General features: G+C 31.3%; 1 protein-coding gene and 1 long non-coding RNA gene across 3 annotated transcripts; one reads left to right on the top strand and one right to left on the bottom strand.

Moving 5' to 3' along the window:
- Positions 1-607: 607 nt before the first annotated feature.
- On the bottom strand, positions 608-4,679 carry LOC105141813 (protein THYLAKOID FORMATION1, chloroplastic-like). Of its 2 annotated transcripts, none has more exons than XM_011049178.1 (5): positions 4,314-4,679; positions 3,346-3,616; positions 2,331-2,544; positions 1,555-1,670; positions 608-1,016 (listed from the first exon to the last, which is right to left on the bottom strand). In XM_011049178.1, the coding sequence occupies exons 1-5, from the start codon at positions 4,474-4,476 to the stop codon at positions 923-925; spliced, it is 858 nt and encodes a 285-aa protein (XP_011047480.1). In that variant the 5' UTR covers positions 4,477-4,679; the 3' UTR covers positions 608-922. The 2 variants fall into 2 exon arrangements, with proteins under 2 accessions (XP_011047480.1, XP_011047479.1); XM_011049177.1 differs by having other exon boundaries at positions 4,281-4,674.
- A 10,101-nt stretch (positions 4,680-14,780) lies between these two features.
- Positions 14,781-18,100, top strand: LOC105141812 (uncharacterized). The gene is made up of 2 exons (XR_845452.1): positions 14,781-14,860; positions 17,653-18,100. It is a non-coding gene; the product is annotated as an uncharacterized LOC105141812 (long non-coding RNA).
- Positions 18,101-19,385: the final 1,285 nt, after the last annotated feature.

Here is a 19,385-nt window from a genome sequence, read left to right as displayed (position 1 = left end):
TAGATCATCCCGCTATCCTATCAATTTGATTAAAATTTAATTTGATTTAAAAAAGATATTTAAAACTTCATCATTTTATTTTTTTTAATATTAAAACATTTTTATTTTAAATTAACTCGTGTTAACCATCTAATTCATCTAATTCGCTTGAGTTCCAATTGCATGTGCAAATTTGTAATTGCAACCAAAAAAATCTTTCACCGATTAATAAATAATAACAGTAAGAGTTTACTTTCCATTGCAGTACCTTGAAAACATTTTAGCAAATCAAATTTGGAAAATGATTCACAATCAGGACAAGTTATTTCCGGATAACTCTCATTTTAAGAGGGTGCATTCTGGCAGCTAACAGATGCAGTTCAGACTGATGCATAGTTATGGTTTTGTTCCTGTATTGTGTTTTAATCACCAGTGGAACAAATTCATATCCCATAACACTTTGGTGAGTCTCTAAAATAATAAGCTATATGTGTTTAAATAAAATTTTTGAATAATTTGTTCTTGTAGCATCACTCAAACAGTTGATGATGGCATCAGTCTCCAAGAAATGGTGGATTTTTTCCCCTTTTAATGCAAAAAAGAAGTTTAATAGATGAACAGCAATCCAAAGACAATATGGTGATGCACACAGATATATATGCAACGGAGTATTTAATAATAGCAGGAAACATTTGTCGTACAAAAAATAAAAAATAAAATTGTTTGAAATAGAAGAAACAAGTATATAAGCATGGGAAACAAAGGGGACGTATCTTGATCACCATATCCAAAACAGCAGGCTTAAGAATGCAAATCCATAAGCTGTCATCTGGTTTGCTGAAACAGTGAAGTCTTTCAAGTGTACCTTAAAAGAGAGAGGAGTGACGATAGTGGAGCCTCATATACTTTGATCTGTGAGGTGAGAGCTGCTATGCTGATTGAACTACTGTCCTACAAATTGAGGCTCTCCCAAACATTTTGTTACAGTCTCACTAGCCTTCTGTGATTCTGCACGTTCCTCTTGTTTCTTCTTTTCCCTGAAATTCAAAATCGTTTTAGAAAAAAACATCACACGCATGATGGAACAGACAACAAAAAAAAAAAGCAGAACGCCAAAATCTATCCGGGAGGAAAATAAGTATACACCCAATTATGACAAGAGTTGGAACTCTGCAAACTGCAATCAATTTTAAACGTTATTGGCATTTAAAGAACATATTGCATGGCTCATCATAGATATCACAGCAAGTTCACAAGTTGATTTTGAATATATAACCATGCACTCCGATTAAACATTAACTGTTTTAAGTTCAATGAATTAAGATTTTTTCAACACTTGTCTGACACTTGCAATTACCGACTCAAAGGAAGTTCTGTACATGTTATTTTTGATACTCTGAGAGGTTGCATACTAACACTCTTAACAGCTAACAGCTAACAGGTGCAGTTCAGAATGATGCTGAATTATGTTTTTCTTTCTGTATTATGTAATAATCACTAGTGGAATAAATTACTGTCGTCTGCCATTTTTTTGAAGTAAAATAAACTGCATATAGAAAGGAGATAGATCTTTACCTATCTACATACTCCTTCAGCAACTCTCTTGCTTGAACCAATTTGGAAAGAAGGCCCCGGTATACATCAAGGTCCCGATCCACACTTCTTTTATTGATGTTTAGTGCTGAACAAAGCTTTTGCATGAAAATTAAAGATAAATGTCAAACTATCAAGCAACAATCTTTGATACATAAAATAATCATTGAGGTCTTGAAGTTAGCCAAATTAGAAATCTTAAACATTTAAATTAAATGTGGAAAACTCAAGTCCAAGATCTCTTTGAATTAGAAATCCTGCATGCATCATATCTTGTTCAAGGAACTGAATCTTCAATAAAAAAAAAGAAGAAAGCTACCAATGGACAAGTGATGGAGGGATATGAATTTTGGATACAATTGTCCATCTGCCAAGAGAATTGGAACAGGATTGAAGATCTCCTGTGAAGAAAGAGTCTTCCACTTTCATAAGTGAGATGTCATGGTTGTTGTATCTATGCACTAAGGAAGCATATGGAGTTCCTGAGCCCGAGGAAGGAAAAATTAACCTTACGTTAGCAATCTCAGATATATATCCATCTTCTCCAAAGTTCTTGCCACAACTAGATACTCTAGAGGAAAATCCTTGGTCTTGGATTTGAGGGTAAAATGGGCCAGGTCATTAGGAACAGAAAATTTTCTGGATTTGATGAACTAAAACACATTCAAGACAATGAAAATCACTAGAAAAAAAGATTTAAAAACTTTGTAAGGCATACATTACATAGATTGCAATAGAGAAGGAATGCAACAACCTACCTTTTCTAGTACTGTCGGTTCACTAGCATTTGACAGCTCAAGAAGGCGAAATAACCCAACAGCAAAGAAACGGCTGTAGCTGAAATTCCCACTCGCAACTCTTTCTGCAATGTCCTTTAATGTCCCCTCAATTTCTCCTTCCCTGGATGAAAAGTCAACTAATGAACTAGGAGTCTGAGCCCGAGCCCATTCTTCAAGCTTTTTTGCATCTATTCTGCAGGCCATAACATACTGAACAACTCAACCCAAATGGTGATTAAAGTCAAATAGAAAAGGCATTTTTAGAAACTGTTCAACGAAACTATCAAGTGCCAATGAAAATAATGGTGCAATTCAAATTTTGCAGAAATATGGAGTAACAATTATATTCTTTCAATTTTTTGTTATGCATGGTAATGAAGGAAAAAAGGAGAAAAAGTTGACCACCAATATATGAAAATCTTAACAGAAATAAGAATCTCCAATTTTTCTGAGCATCTGGCTACATACACTTTTTGAGTGTTTCAGTTTCTACTATTTATCAATCTTTATGGTTGCAAATATTTCCTTTTCATTTCACTTAGTCAAAGAAACTCAAATGATCTATATATAAAAGAAACAATGACAATAACGCATTTTTCTTGGGAAAACTAGTAAATTGTGCATAGAATAGAAAGGTTATTCTTCTTCTTTTTTTCTTCATAACCATCAATGACAACCACCTAAATATTATTCTTCCATACATCCAGCAATTACCATAGCCTCTCAGTCTAAATAAACAGTTTTTTTTTTGTTATGATTTTTGGTATACAGAACAAAAACCAATATTCAATGACAACTGATGCTTTCTTATTCCTCATGCAACGCAATATCAAATGTCAGATTCAGATGCAATACAATTGTTAAAGAAAAACTGTCATAAAGCATTAACAACCACTACTTCCATCAATTCCTCTGCAAAAACAAAATCTAAATCATGAAATTGAAATAACAAAAAGATTTCCTGCAAAAAGACTGAAAAACTGAGAAGACAAACCTGTATTGCTCCGGATCCTCCTCCAGTGCCTTAATGTAAGCCTGAAAAATGGCCTCTCGATCCTCATCACTCGGATAACCTTCCATGAGTTGATCAAACACAGTAACAAAACCAAGACCAAACACAGGATCGTAACGGAAAGTCTTCTTATACTTCATCAAATGTTGTTGCACTATCAACTCCTGCAGAACCGTGTTATAGATACTAGGGATCGGTCTCTTATAAGCCTTCAAGAAATTCAACTTGGTATCAGCTACCGTTGGTGGCACATCTGAAAATTAACCCAATTCATCAAACAAATCAGTACCAACAAATCCACACACTACTTTACACAATTAAAACCATAAACAAAATAATGAATACGAAAAACAAAATCTATGACCTCAAATTCTACCGTACTCCTGGCCAGCATTGCAAAATTCAGACGCTAAACTTCAGCTTTATTACTTAAAAAAATATAATAAAAGTTTTCGCTCTTACTGAAACCATATTTCATATCTAACTTTATGCGTGTAGTACTTAGTCTTGACTGACTGACGCACAAGCTGTCTCGATGATATTCCTTTCCATAAAAAAAAAACTTTATTAATAGTTCCAAATGAAGCATTAAGTTTTGACAAAAAAAATACCAAAGTTTACTTCATCATTAATTTTGTGATTAAACTAATAGCAAAATTAGTTATTTTCAAAATAATTTTCACTGTAATTATTCATAAAATAAATAAATCACTCTAATTCCTCAACAAAGTCTTTTTATAAAAAAGGAATCACAAAAATCATTCTATAATAAAAAAATTAAATAATAAAACCCTAAACCTCTTAATTACACTAACTTTCTAAGACTTCTATTTCTATTTTCTCTCACTTTCTCAGCAACCAGACACAAAAAAGAAAGACGAATATCTAAAAAAATCAACGAAGATTTTTTCTTTTACCAGTAGAAGTGGACATGCAATGGATAACCATACGGGAAGTCGAATTCGAGGATCTAACTCCGACATAATGACACGAAAAACTGGACCGAAACCGGGAGCCTTCAAAACCTAAATTACGCGCTACTGTACAGAAAGCCCTTCTGTCGCTCGAAGATTGGGAAATCGCAGAGAATGATACTGAAGTAACGGCAGCCATTGTAGTTCGATGGAGAGAAAATGCGAGTGAATTTTCCGGGAAAGTTCTGATTTTTCTTTCTTTTTTTTTAAGTTATAGGGAAGGAAGAGAGAAAATTGATTTGCATTTTTATTTTCTTTTCCTTTTTGGTGTGTTTGGATCGAGGGAAAAGGAGAGAAAGTGAGAGGTTGGAAATTGAAAGAGAGGATTATCCGTTATTTTTTGCAAGAACAAATTGGATTATTTTGATTTTTAGAGGGAGCCGGTGAGGTTTTGACACGTAAGTTGTTATGGGTGATTGGGATTTTTGTAATTTTTTAAAAAAATTTGTGGTGGTGGATTGGTGGGGCAGTAGAAATAATAAAAGATGGTACATGTAAATTTGGATTTTCTATTTTTTTATATATTTTTTCCATTTAATTTATTTAAATCAACATATCAATTTATAATTTTAAAGGATTTATACAGTGATAAAACTTAAAACTAAGATCTCATTTATAAGTATAAGTTTAGCTAGATTTAATGTATAGTTATTAAATTTAATTTAATTTAATAAATAAATTTCATAATTTGTTAGAATTTAGCTAAAAGTTTTTTTTTTCTTTTCAATAAGGGTGGATATAATCAATTTAAAAATTTTATTTTTTATTTTTTTGGGTTTAATTCTATTAGGTTAATCTTTAACAATTTTTATTTTATCCTTTTTATTTTTTAATCTATAAATAATTTATTATATTACAGATGATTTTTAATTTTACTGTTATAATTTTTTAATCTTTTAATTTTGATTTTAACTCTTTTAATTATAATTTTTTTGGTTTGCAATATTTTTCCTTCAAATTTTATTTTTATAGGGTTTTTTCTTATCAAATTTTAGGCTCATTCCCTTTTTTTTGCAAGTATTTTTATTAATAATTTTTTCAGCAATTCTACAAAGTTAAATTAGGTAACATTTAAACTTTCTAAGTGAATCTAAATCTATGATTTAACAAAAATATAAGTTTTTTTTATATTGGACTATATTAGTTTAAGTTTACTTGATTTTTTATTTTTTTTATTTTAGTATTGGATTGTTTGATAATTCAAATAGGCTGGAATATGATTTATTTTTGTTGTTATTTTTTTAATTGGTTTATTTATAATTATTATTTAAATTGTCACTTAAAACTTGAAATTTTTTAAAACCATTACTTTTATACATAAAAATAATATTCAGCCGAAACACAGGCAACATATCTAAGTAGCCACTACCATGTATCGAATTTCTATGTTGTTGGATCCTAAAGAATTTTCTGCAATATGGACTGGACATCGGCTGAAGTAATGTCCGTGAACAGCTCTAGTGGGTTCGCTCTATTATCTTTGGGCTTCTAACTCTTTCTTGTCTCCGAGGCTTGATCTGTCCACCTCCTTATCTGTACTTGGGCACCATGCTTCCTTATGACAGGGAGAGCATTTCGTTCTTATCTATATATATATATATATATATAGAGAGAGAGAGAGAGATTGTTGAGCTGATGTCTCATGGGTCCGAGTCAATTATGATGTCATGGAACATTGAATTGCTGTCTGTGAGGTGCATGCATAGTTTCCATTGATGCCATTTTCTTTGAGTGGATGCATTTGGGCAGGAACTGCATGGGTGTTTTGTACAGAAGCAAATGCGACTTTGCTTAAGTTACAAGGAAGGCGATGATCATTGGTATTTTGCGTATCAATTGCTTCTTATGTGTATATCATGTACGTATTTTTATGGGCGATACATGGATGGATAACTATACTTTAAAGAGCTACACCACGGGAAAAAAACCCATTAATTCAAGATTCTTGATTAAACTCACACTTACATATAAATTGAAAAATACAAGTGATAAATAAGAATATTCTCTTTCTCTATTTGACTCTTTTATCACTGGAAATTTGTCAATTGATCCACAAGTTCACTTGATATTTTGATGTATATAGTTTTAGTTGTACGTGGGGGGAGAACTTTTTCGTTGATTTTTAGATTGGATATTGGTTTTTTTCTTTACACTTTGATCTTCTTGTTTTGAATTTTGTTCATTCTTAAACAAATTAGTTATCAAATTGGATTTAAAAGACTGCAATTTTGTTCCTTCTTGCCTTAAATTTTAGCTCTTGTTGTAATAACTAAAACTATAATTTGCCATTTTAATTAATTGGCCACTAAACAAATAGGGCAAGAATGAATGGAGAACCTCCCATGTGGGTGGGGGCCACTCAACTCAAGTCATGTGAAATGGAGAGCAAGTGGAGCTTCTTCACCAAACGAGTTGGAGCTCATCATCACTCTTGTAAATCTTATATTTCTCATGTTGACCTCTTCTTCGAAATTTAACTTTGAAATGCCTTGATCATCCACTACTCTGTAGCATAGCATAAGCTTATATATATATATATATATATGGATAGCTATATTTTTAAGAGTCAAATCATGAGAAAGAATTTATCAACTCTAGATATCTAATCAACAATATATTTACACATAAATGATAAAATTAAATGATTATAATTTAATGCATATTTAATATTTTGGTGTAATGAACTTTTCAAAAATGGTTTCTTGCATTAAAATTATTTAAAATATTTTTTAATATTTTTTTTTATTTTAATAGTAGTACATCAAAATCAATGAATAACAAAAAAAATATTTTTTAAATTATTTTAAAAAAATGGTTTTTTGCATTAAAATTATTTAAAATATTTTTTAATATTTTTTTATTTTAATAGTAGTACATCAAAATCAATGAATAACCAAAAAAAATATTTTTTTAAATTATTTAAAAAAATGGTTTTTTTCATTAAAATTATTTTTTAATATTTTTTTATTTTAATATTAGTACATCAAAATCAAAATCAATGAATAACAAAAAAATATTTTTTTTTAATATTTTTTTAAAACAAATATATTTTTAAAATACATTTAAATGCAATTAGAAACTCACTCAATAGAAACTAATGAACTTTTATTTTACTTTATTTATCTAGTTCAAATTATTAAAATTAAAATTAATGATAAATTTGAAATATGATTAAACATCATGAAAAACTATATTGTTGATAGTAACTTATTCCATAAATGATGGAATTTGAATTTCTTTTCCTGAGATCATAGCAGTCAAATTGTAGCTGGCAGTCATGGCTTCTCCATGATGACGTGTCGATCTTATCCTAGCCACCTTGAACGTGCCTCCATTGATTCACGTGGCTATATGCCTTCTGCTCCAATGACCATGGAAGTAACATGCTCGCTATCTTCTGATATTCAGCAACAATCTTACCGTACCGATTTCTAATTATAAAGGAAGAGAAAAACAAATGTCCAGTACAGCAGTTGAAGATACAGAAACACTGTAGCTTGGTAATTGATTCAGAGAAGAAGGCCTATTTTTTGTTTTTAGCACATTTTTCGAGAAAAAAAAGTAGCCCCCAAAAGCAAAATAGTACCATTTATAAATATCATCATTGAAAAACGTAATTTTAATAATTTATGTTATTAAAGATAGTAATATTCTATAGGAGGCACCAACTCAGAAGGAGAGAAAAAAATTAAAAAATCTCAATTAAAAATACTAAAAGAAATCACTGATATGACCCAAGTGATCACATTTATCGTATAAAAAAAAACTTATTTGGACGATAAATAATTAAATATAGTTTATTGTTAGTGATATTTTTTAGTATTGTTGAATTTGTATTATTAAATTTTTTTAATAATATTTATAATATTATGATAAAAAATTTAATATATTTTTAAGGTTTTTATTTTTATTTTTCTCACATCTCTCCTCTTTCCTACTCATTTAATATTCTTTTCATTATTCTGAATAACATCAAACTATAAAAGTTATATTATCTAATCACAGTATATATAAACTATATTATTTTATTAATGATACTATTCTGTTAATATTTTTAATTAATTATGCTAATTTAAAAATAAAAAAAAAGAAGCATGTCGTTGCCAATTATTTATCGATCAATCCATAAATTACCAGATTAATTAAAGTTTATTGTTTTTATTAAAATGATAGGATTTTATTCTTATTTTTCATATTAACTTGAAGGTAGTTTAGTTTTACAGAGCCAATATATTACCGAATTAAAATCAACGTCAAATCATGGATGGTTAGAACATGAATGAGAGACATCTTTGGTAAAAAGGGGTAGTTGTACCGGTGAGGGGAAGATCTTACAATGGAGATTTTATGTCAAGTCATGTCTCTCTCTAGACATAAACTAGCTATAGCTACGAATATATAAATAATATGCGAGTAATGTGACAATTTCTGCAACTGTGTGTAACGGTGGAGACTCAGACACATCAAGGTAAAGCATGATGTGGCTGTGGTGGCTGTTTCATTCAATTACACTGCCTGGTAACACAGGATCCTGGCCTCGCCTATGGCCATGAGATTTGCAGGTATTATTATTGCTGGCAACTCTATGTCCTATGATTTATAGACAAAATCATAGTTTCGGACATGACATATTGATGTCATAGAATTTCATATGATGTATTATTGATTACTTTTTAAAATATTTTTTTATTTTTAAATATATTAAAATATATTTTTAATTTTTTTTATTCCAACAAATTAAAATAATTTTAAAATATTAAAAATATTAACTTTTTTAAATACACTGTAAAAACAAACAATATCATATGTATCTAGAATTTCAACTAGACTATCACCTTCATTTTTTTTGTACAAAATAATAAAAAATTATTAAAACCAATGAATTAAGAGTATTAATTAAATCAATGTATACTAGCTTTTTTTTAGATTTTTTTTAAATTAAAATAATATCATCTCAAAAATTAAATTAAGTTTTGACCTAATCACATCAACTTAATTTAATTTAAAATCTAATAGATCCACTAGATCAAATAAAACTAAATTTAAAAACACTAAAAAAACAACATAGGATCTCCACATTTCCTGCTACCTAAATTTGTTCAAGGTTGAAATGTGTTCTCCCATTACATGCAGCATTAAACATGCTTCAATGAGAATCATGATGACATGCGAGATAGATTAAAACCTACAAAATTGTAAGGGGATAGATTTATAGCCAAGTGGAGTCACAAGATCTTTCAGTGAATTAATATTTTAGTCATGGTCAGTGGCTAGCTGCTTTCTGCACTAACTTTCTCAAAGCAGGAATCACAGAGCTCAAAAAAAAAATATTACAAAATACCTTTGTTTCCTCTATTTATTGATCTCTAGTCTCCAAGTTCCCTACTAAAGTCAATAACTAGATAAGCTACTTGTGATTCTTTACTCCAGCTTTGTTCTTACTCTTATGGTGTAGACTTTACATCTCTCATCACTCCACTCTCCTCTTAGCACTCCTGAAACAAATACTATTTTCTACACTCACAGAAGCAGGAAATATGGAAAGCATTTAGTCTCTCTTAGAACAAGTTATGAGCTTGAGATCCATTGGGAAGGAGGTCTTTCAGCCAGGTTTCCAAAGGATGCAGAGTATTAAAGATAAAGCTTCTAAGAATGACTCAAGTGTCAAGCCCCTTAATGAAGCTGCTTGTACCTCTGCTTCATCCAAGCAGAAAACAAGTTTCTCAGGTAATTTCAGTTCCAAGGATTTCAATAATCCTGCTAAAAATAGTGAAGATAACAAGCGTAAACAGGCAGAGGAATCGCTGCGGACTGTGATGTATTTGAGTTGTTGGGGTCCTAATTAACTGCTATGCAATCCAAATTGTGAGAGCAGGCTGAGATATTGTATCGAAGTTAATGTACAGAGTCTGTAATGTAAGTGGAGTGTTCATGTAATATGTACTGTATTTAACATATATGCCTATCTTTTCTTGTTCATCGTCATGGGAACTTTAAAGTGAGAAAATGGCAAGTAATGATCAGATCCTTGAGCACAGAAAATGGCCTGAAACTCTCAAAATTGATAATGCATGGTGGTACCTAAAAAAGCAGGATAGAGACTTCATGAAAATTGATTATAAGATATGCTTTACCTTGATCATGATGGGAATTAAGGCCACAGGATTTGGAGGTAGATTTGCTTAGTAATACAACATGATTCATTCAAAACATCAATCGAAATCAACAATTGGAAGATAAATAAAATTGAAGTTCAAGGAAATATTTTCTCTAGTAAAGAAAGGCATCAAACTATCATGGATCACACCAATAGCCCTTTCATCTAATGAAGACACTCGATATATGGAACATGTTAAGAACATGTGTGAAAGGTTAAGAAATCAACACAGAAGAAGCACTGCACCTCTGAGGATTAGACAGCATGTATGAAAACATTAATAATCTTGTGTTTCTATAATTTATTAGAAGGCTTATTGTTACGCAACATGCTAATATTTACCATCATAATACATAAAGCTAAATCCACTATTCATAAAATATCATTCATCCTCTCATGTATGTGAATTATAATAATTGTAATAGTGATTCTAATAATTATAATAGTGTAATTTTTAAAAAAATTAACTTTAATCCTGGAATTTTAGTTTGCATGTTTTTTTCAGGGATTGTTAAATTAAAAAAAAAAGATATGAAATGAGACGACAAGTAATATAAATTGTCAACAATTTATTTGAGTTTCTTATCATTTTTAGCTATTAGGTGATTAATCATTTGATTTTTATAAAATTTAATTTTAATATCAAATTTTCTTTCACTTATTTTTTCATTTTTGTTAGTTGAAGGAGAGAAAAAAGGTCATTGGATTCCATTTTAAAAAGAGAAAGTGTATGTTGGTGAGGAATTCGCCAACCAAGATAGTTGTTTTTATGTTAAATGGTTCCATATGATGAGAGAAATTAACATTAGGTGTTTTTCTACTTTATAAACACCTAAAAATCAGTTCTGAGCTCGAAATATTTTTTTTGTTTTAGGTGGATTTTAGGTTTTAAGGCAATTCCTGACATTTTTTGTGGCCATGTATTGATTTAACAAGTTTTTTAAAGTGTTTTTTAGGTTTTTTGGCAGAAAATGAATTGAAAATAAGTTTTTAGATAAAAAATAAAAAACACTATTTTTCTGACCATCATAATAACCGTATTCTAGGGATAAATAGAATACATATTATGCATTTGCTAATGTAGGCGACACATCAAAAACATTTCCGATACATGGGGGAAATAAATGAACTTAAAAAACATTTGTAGGCTCACGTGTGGTTTGTTGCTTGATTGGATGAGGCACTAGGCCTAGCATACCATCAACCCAATAATTGATTTTTTTAAAAATAAATAAATTATGGGTTTACGTTTATATTAGTTTGTTATTAGTTTTTAATGATATTGAGTGTGTTTAGTTTTTAAAGAAGTAGGTATGATTTATTTGTTATTTTTTTCTTAATTTTATACATATAATTTTTTTAATATTGATTTTTTACAAGATTTTTCATATGTGAAGTCCTGTATTTTTTTTTATTCAAAAATTTTATGTATTTTTTTTGTTTCTGGTACAAATTTTATATGTCTTTGTATTACAAGTTTATTTTGATAGAGAAATTTATTAAACATAATAAGATAAATTACTCATATTATGATATTAAATATTTTGATATTTATTTGTCGCTTAATTCTTTCAACTTCTTAGAATTTAGTTGGTGTTTTATTTTGTGATTATATTTTTTTATCATGCAGCTAAATAAAAAATAGTTTTAGAAAAAAATTATAATCTAGATGAAGTTTATAACCTGTTAACAGGTTTAACATACTAATCTGAGTTACCTAGTTTATAGATTTGATGAGTTTACCCCTTGATCGGATATTTTTTTTTTTTGGTTCGTTAATTGTTTTTAATAGTTTTTTCTTAACTTTATCTTTCAATATTGAATTTGTTAAGAAATTAATTATATATTTTTTCTTTCTTTATTTAAGGTTATTATTATGTTGATATTTAATTTTGTGATCATATATTTTTATTATATAATTAAAAAACTATTTAAAAAAATGTTACCAAACTCATTGGGTCCGTGACATAGTTTACTTGGAAACTAAGATTAATCTGATTTATTGATGTCTTAATAGTTTTTATGAAAAAAATTATCAATTTTGTTAAAAGCTAAATTATATTTTTATTTATCATTAAGATTGTATTTTAATAAATGAAATCAATCAACTTAATTCAAGCTAACTCCTGAGTAATTTAGTTTGAAATTTAAGATAAAAAAAATTAAATTACAAGATTTCAAAATTAATCTAATTTATTAAATCAGGTTTAATAATACAATCAAAAAAAATTCTTCACCTCTTAATATTTTTTTATATTTTAAAAAAATTGTATAATCTACAGTGAAAAACAGGCCAATTAACTAATATATAGGCAAATCAAGATGGGATGGGCCCGAGGATTATAACATCTAAAAATAGGTCATGTGCCAATGTTTAAAATTAGGTTAGAAAAAGTTTGGAGCTCAAAACTATAAAAGGCCGCAAACCTCACCTGCTTATTTAAAATTCAAATAGAGCTCATATTCTCATATACTTAATCACTCGAGTTTGGTACTTATCTAGAAAATGGATCATCGATCTATACTTTCAGAAGTCCTAATTGGCCATCAAGTCCAAAACACATGCTTTTCAAGTTAGACTTGTAGTGTCTAAAGGATTTAAATTCTTGATAGGATGTCCACTAAAATCCTTTCGAACCGATTGAGCCCGAAGAGACTAGTACACTTGATGCTAGTAATTTCTATGTTGAAATAAGAGAAATTCACAGAACGAGCACACAACATACTGATTATCTTAACGAGGTCGCCAACAAATGAGATGCATGGCATTCTCAGCCTTTTCAGCTTCCCTTACCCTGAGCATCTCACTAACACCGCCCATCTTCATGGGATCATTGGCACCAGAAACCCATCTAAACCGAGTGGAATTTGCGGATTCTGGTCTTGCTGCTCTTGCCTGATGATGCTTCATCATCCCTTTAGAGTTCTGGTCTTTGAGCCCTTGAACGGTTCCAAGACAATTCTTGCTTACGGAGCTTAGACTCGTGCTTGTTGGCTCTAAACGTCAGGTTTAACTCCTGTGGTTGATGACCTTAACGTTAGGCCTGATAGAAGAATCAGGCGATTTGATTCTGCAGTTAGCCATAACATGGTGCTCTTTCAATAGGGTTTTCTCAATAGAAGCAATTTTTGTAAACCAGGCAAAATTAGGATTAATAATTTGTTTTTATTTTTTAAAAATGCTTTTAAAAAATATATTTTTTAATTTTTTATTTTAAATTAATATTTCTTAATATTTTCAGATTATTTTGATATGTTAATATTACAAATAATTTTTTTTAAAAAAACTATTACAATATTAAAGAAAACATTACATGAATCTCCGAATCATGAAAATGGCGCAATTAGTGAGCTCATTATCACGCTTCCTTAGACAGACCACAGAAACGATACATGAATATCATCCCGAAATTATAAAACAGCTTATTTTCAAGATATTTGTAGGAAAAAAATAAACTAATATTATTTTAATAAAATAAATAAAATAAAATCAGATCTTTATTTTGATCAATTTAAGGATTAACCTGTATATTTAACGGGTTTTACCAATTCAACTCACAGATCACCGAATTTACTTGCAAATGCAGAGTGGGTTTAATACAATTGTCTAGTACATTATGAATCCACTCATATAAGTTACCATGAATCCCCAACCCACAATTGTATTCACAGTTGAGTCTCTAAAGAAACAATTTAGCAATTTTACCCTTGAAGTTTGTTTGTCTCCACAACTTGTCGGCCTGTCCTCTGAAGTCAAAACCCACACGTGACCAGAGTGGGTGCCATCATTTGTTGCCGGTGGCCTGATCTGACAGAGTACCAGGCAGTTTCACAAGAAAACTGCGTGTCCATTATTACCAGCTCTAGTCTAGAGGCAGACAGAGTCCATTATTACCAGCTCTAGTCTAGAGGCTGCATTATCTTGTCACATTTTCACCTTCAAGATGTGACCAAAACCCATATTTGTCCTTCTATTATTAATATGACAAGTGGTTATGCATGGTCAGGAAAGTAATTCTAGGAAACAAAATGCCATTTGCCTTACAAGGGGCCAAAACCAGTGGCCTTGGCTTATAGCTACTGGTTTCTGGCTTTCTACTACTTACTTCCAGCCATCACCATCCCCTCTATAATTAAAGGCCCCTTAGAATCCATTAGCTTCATTAAGATCATTTGTAATCTGTAGTCATCTACTTGCAAAAGAAAAGGGAAACTTTGAGGGTTAAAGGAAAAAAATGAGTACAGCAAGAAAGGCTTGGATTGTGGGAGCTAGCATTGGAGCTGTAGAGGCATTGAAGGACCAGGGTTTTTGCAGATGGACCTACACCATAAGATCATTACACAAACATGCCAAGAATAATATGAGGTCAATCTGTCAGGTCAACAAGCTTTCGTCTTCTTCTTTTGCTATGGTTTCGGGTGAATTGAGGGAATCAAGCCAATCCGAGGAGTCTCTAAGGAAAGTCATGTGCTTGAGTTTTTGGGGTCCAAATTAAATGAGTTGAGAAGTTTGCCATGAGAATCTGATGCCTTATGCAGGCTGAAGCTGGTCCATTGAGAGGAACAAAGCCAAAGCCATGATTATGGTTTGTGAGATAAAATTTGTGGGACTTGACGAGTGATTGATGCAAGCCTGATGTGAACTGTAGCTAGCAGACTGCCATCTCATGATCAGCTTGTAATTACACCATTGCTTAAGTGTCACCCAATTTTCATGGTTTCTGTGACATGGGCTAAATGACATTCAAACATCCTGCTTAATTTTTAAGCATGGATTAAGCCTTTCCTTGATAGATCATGGTTTGATGCTTAACGTCAAGCAACAAGATTAGATACGTGTGCATTTTCAATTTAGAATTCTAACTGGAATTTCAACAATTTTTCTGGAGATCTATCTTCCAAATTCCAACCTGAATACCAGTTTGACCACTTCTCGCTTCAAGTAAAGCGATTAATTCTTTCGATGCATGGACAATAGGCCTTCGATAGGATTTTAGAGGCTTACTTTGAATGGTGGGCAGAATTCTTAAGAGCAATGGATATACCAACAACCAACTTTCATTTAATTCTCAATTGGATCCCCAAATATAAAAATAGAAAGGCCAGGGATGCACTTGGATGTGTAGATGGGCCTTAGATATGCTTGGATGGTACTTCACTCAAAAAAACGTGTAGCAGTGTTTTTTTTTTTAAATGATTTTTTTCTTAAATTAAGTATTTTTTTTGTATTTTATGATTTTAAAAATGAATTTTTTAAAATAAAAAATTATTTTAATATATTTTCAAACAAAAAATATTTAATAAAAACCACCACCACAACATCAAATAAAATCTAAAAATATTTTTTAAACAATCTAAACTGAAATATCAAATATAAAATAATGTGCTAATTGATGCTTACGTATTTTCTTTTCCCAAATCTTTTATAAACCTTCCTGTGTAAGTTGATGGCGAGTAGGACTTTTATAAATCTTCATGCCTGGATGTAAGTAATTTGCTCAATTTTGTAAGTTCTTGAGAAGGGATTGATTCAAGCTGGGATTGATTCAAGCTTTATGTGGATACATGTTTACCGTAAAATAAAACATGAAAAAAGATGAATTTCAAGAAATCGAGAGAGAGAGAGAGAGATGCTCTCCACTTTATTTAATATATAGAAGAAGAAAAGGATAAGCATGCAATTTGACATTTGTTTATCCTCAGTCGCACATTTTCTTATTTTCTTTTTTATTTTTATTTTTTTTTATTAATATAAATATCCAAACCCACTTGTATGTGTTATAATTAATTCCACAATCTATTAAATATTTTATAAATTCAGTAAACATTTAAAACATTATAAGAATAAGAGGCATGCCCATGAACATTCAAACCCAGTGCCAAGGCTCTTAGTGCACTTTTTTAATTTTTTTTTTAGATTAACGTGGGTGTTCGGGTCAGTTTGCGCGCACCATGACTAATCCCACGGGCCCTGAAGTTAACGACCATGTAAACCTCCAATGGCCATCATATGAGCAATTAAGAACTCGAACCTGAGACCACAAAGAAAACAAACTCTTTAATCTTAAGTTTTTACCACTTGTCCACCACTAGACGCCACCACCAGACGGTTACTTTCTTAGTTTCTTACATTCCTTCCACAGATAGAACAAACCTCTTAATCTTAAGTTTTTATTACTTTTCCACCAACTAGATGGTTACTTTCTTAGTTTCTTACATTCCTTACAAGCGGCAAATGCACTTCAATGAGAAAGTGCCACCAAACTGTGGCATGCATGACTCACCCTTCAGCGATGCTCCTCCTGATACTTTGGCCTGGATTTATTTTATTTTACGAAGCAAAACCGTGTGCTCATTTCAAGGCAGGCACAGAAGCTTTTGGCTTGTTGTAGAGCAAAAGGCAAAAAATCTAGCCACCCCAAGAACCCGATTTTGTCCCCACTTTCTTATCGTCGCCATGTGGTAGTTGAATGTCAATACAGTCATCTCACCATAAAAAATTACCATTGGCTTTTGCTGGTTTCCGCACCCAAAACCACCAGCAGGAAGCCTTTAGCCTCAGGTTTTTTCCTAAACTTTTGGCATTCTCACCTATATAACCAAACCCCATCCTTCCATGGGATTCATCAAAGTATAGTTCGTGTTATCTTACTTTCTACAATTCCCACTACAAACTTGTTGGTTCTATATTTACCTTAACATAAAAAATGAGTTCAGCGAGTAAAGCTTGGTTGGTTGCCGCTGCTATCGGAGGTGTTGAGGCGTTGAAAGATCAAGGGTTCTGTAGGTGGAACTACACATTGAGATCCCTACACCACCATGCCAAGAACCATGTCAGATCAGCGTCTCAGGCCAATAAGCTTTCTTCTTCATCTTCAGCCATGATCCCAAATATAGTCAAGGAAGAGAAGGCAAAACAGTCGGAGGAGTCTTTAAGAAAAGTCATGTACTTGAGTTGTTGGGGTCCGAACTGAAGCTATGAATCTAGTAGATGAAATCGAGGGACTTAGTTTATAGGAGTAAATCCTTGCAAGCTTATGCAAATTGTAAATTTTGATGCTTATTTGGAGCTGTAGGGGCATCGAAGGACCAGGGTTTTTGCAGATGGACCTACACCATGAGATCAATATTACACAAACATGCCAAGAATAATATGAGGTCAATCTCTCCGGCCAGGAAGCTTTCTTCTTCATCTTTTGCTATGGTTTCGCGTAAATTGAGGGAATCAAGCCAATCCGAGGAGTCTCTAAGGAAAGTCATGTGCTTGAGTTTTTGGGGTCCAAATTAAATGAGTTGAGAAGTTTGCCATGAGAATCTGATGCCTTATGCAGGCTGAAGCTGGTCCACTGAGAAGAACATGGTCAAAGCCATGATTATGGTTTGTGAGAGAAAATTTGCGGGGGCTTGATTAGTGATTGATGCAAGCCTGATGTGAACTGTAGCTAGTCTGACTGCCCTCTCATGATCAGCTTGTAATTACACCATTGCTATATGCAACCCGAAAATTTTGTGGAACAAAAATGTTGTCACCATCTTCCTATCTTTTCCTATCCCTTTTTAATTCATGTCCCATGCAATCTGAAAAATCTTGCTTGTTCTTTAATCATTTCGTTGTGAGATGTTGCCACCAAATTTTCATGGTTTCTCTGACATGGGCTAAATGACATTCAAACATCCTGCTTAATTCTGAGCATGGATTAAGCCTTTCCTTGATAGATCATGGTTTGATGCTTAACGTCAAGCAACAAGATTAGATACGTGTGCATTTTCAATTTAGAATTCAAACTGGAATTTCATCAATTTTTCTGCAGATCTGTAGTCTTCCAAATTCCAACCTGACTGTCAGTGTGTGACCACTTCTCACTTCAAGTAAAGCGATTAACCATTTCTATGCGTGGATAACAGGGCTTCGATAGGTTTTTAGAGGCTTACCTTGAATGGTGGGGAGAATTTTTAGAGCAAAGGACATTTATAGACTTAAATCTTGAAGTAAGGGATAATTTCTTCATCTTCTTCGCCATCATATCCTCCTTAACCTCGCTAATATTCTAACACCCACACATATACATGGTTATTCAAGGCTCTTTCTCCCCTACTTAAATTGATTTAAACATTGAAGGATCCATAATTTGCATCAAAAGACTTGTTTTGAAGGTTATCATCCATCCCAATACTTTCTCAAGCAGGTTTTAGTCCAACTCAACCTAAAAAGAAGCTAATTCTTTTGCAAGTGGTTTCTACAACTTCGTCACTGTTAGCTTGAAATTGTACTCACCTAATTAACCCTCGTTTTAAAATTTGTGCATGATTTATTTATTTTTATTCAAAAGTTAGCATTCTGAGTTTTTTTTTTTTAATGTATCATGTGTTTATAGGATATGGCTTCTAAAATCATACAAGTAAGATTGATACACAAAATAACCTGAAAATACTACTTCATATCAAATATAAAAAGAAAATTGTGCACATCTATGTTGGTAAACAAATCTTCTTCTTTTTTTATCATTTTTTTTTATCATAATTGGATAATTTTTATAGATAGAAAATCAGATTCATAAAGTTGAGGATCCATTTGACTTAAAATAATAATTTTTTTTATCATAATTGGATAATTTTTATAGATAGAGGATTCCAATTTGGGATTTTTCTTTTTCTGTGATAGAGATTGTTTTGATAATATTTTTTAAAAAAATTATTTTTACATTAACACAATTTTTTTTAAAAAAATTAATTTAAAAAATTAAAAAATTAAAAAATTAAAAATATAATTGTACCACAACATCAAATATAATGTGCTAATTGGTGCTTACGTTTAAAATATAATTGTACCACAACATGAAATATAATGTGCTAATTGGTGCTTACGTATTTTCTTTTCCCAAATCTTTTAT

This window comes from Populus euphratica, unplaced genomic scaffold (assembly GCF_000495115.2).
Source record: "Populus euphratica unplaced genomic scaffold, PopEup_1.0 scaffold132.1, whole genome shotgun sequence".
NCBI lineage: Eukaryota > Viridiplantae > Streptophyta > Magnoliopsida > Malpighiales > Salicaceae > Populus > Populus euphratica.
The sequence above is the reverse complement of the archived record's forward strand: the minus strand, read 5'-3'. Positions and strand labels throughout refer to the sequence as shown.

Excerpts from the sequence above, each read along its gene's own strand:
- LOC105141813 (XM_011049177.1), bottom strand. The coding sequence starts at position 4,476 with ATGGCTGCCGTTACTTCAGTATCATTCTCTGCGATTTCCCAATCTTCG. Across the intron at positions 1,671-2,330 it reads AACCGACAGTACTAGAAAAG|CTTTGTTCAGCACTAAACAT; the intron begins GTAGGTTGTTGC and ends TTCATGCAAAAG. Across the intron at positions 1,017-1,554 it reads CTGAAGGAGTATGTAGATAG|GGAAAAGAAGAAACAAGAGG; the intron begins GTAAAGATCTAT and ends TTTGAATTTCAG.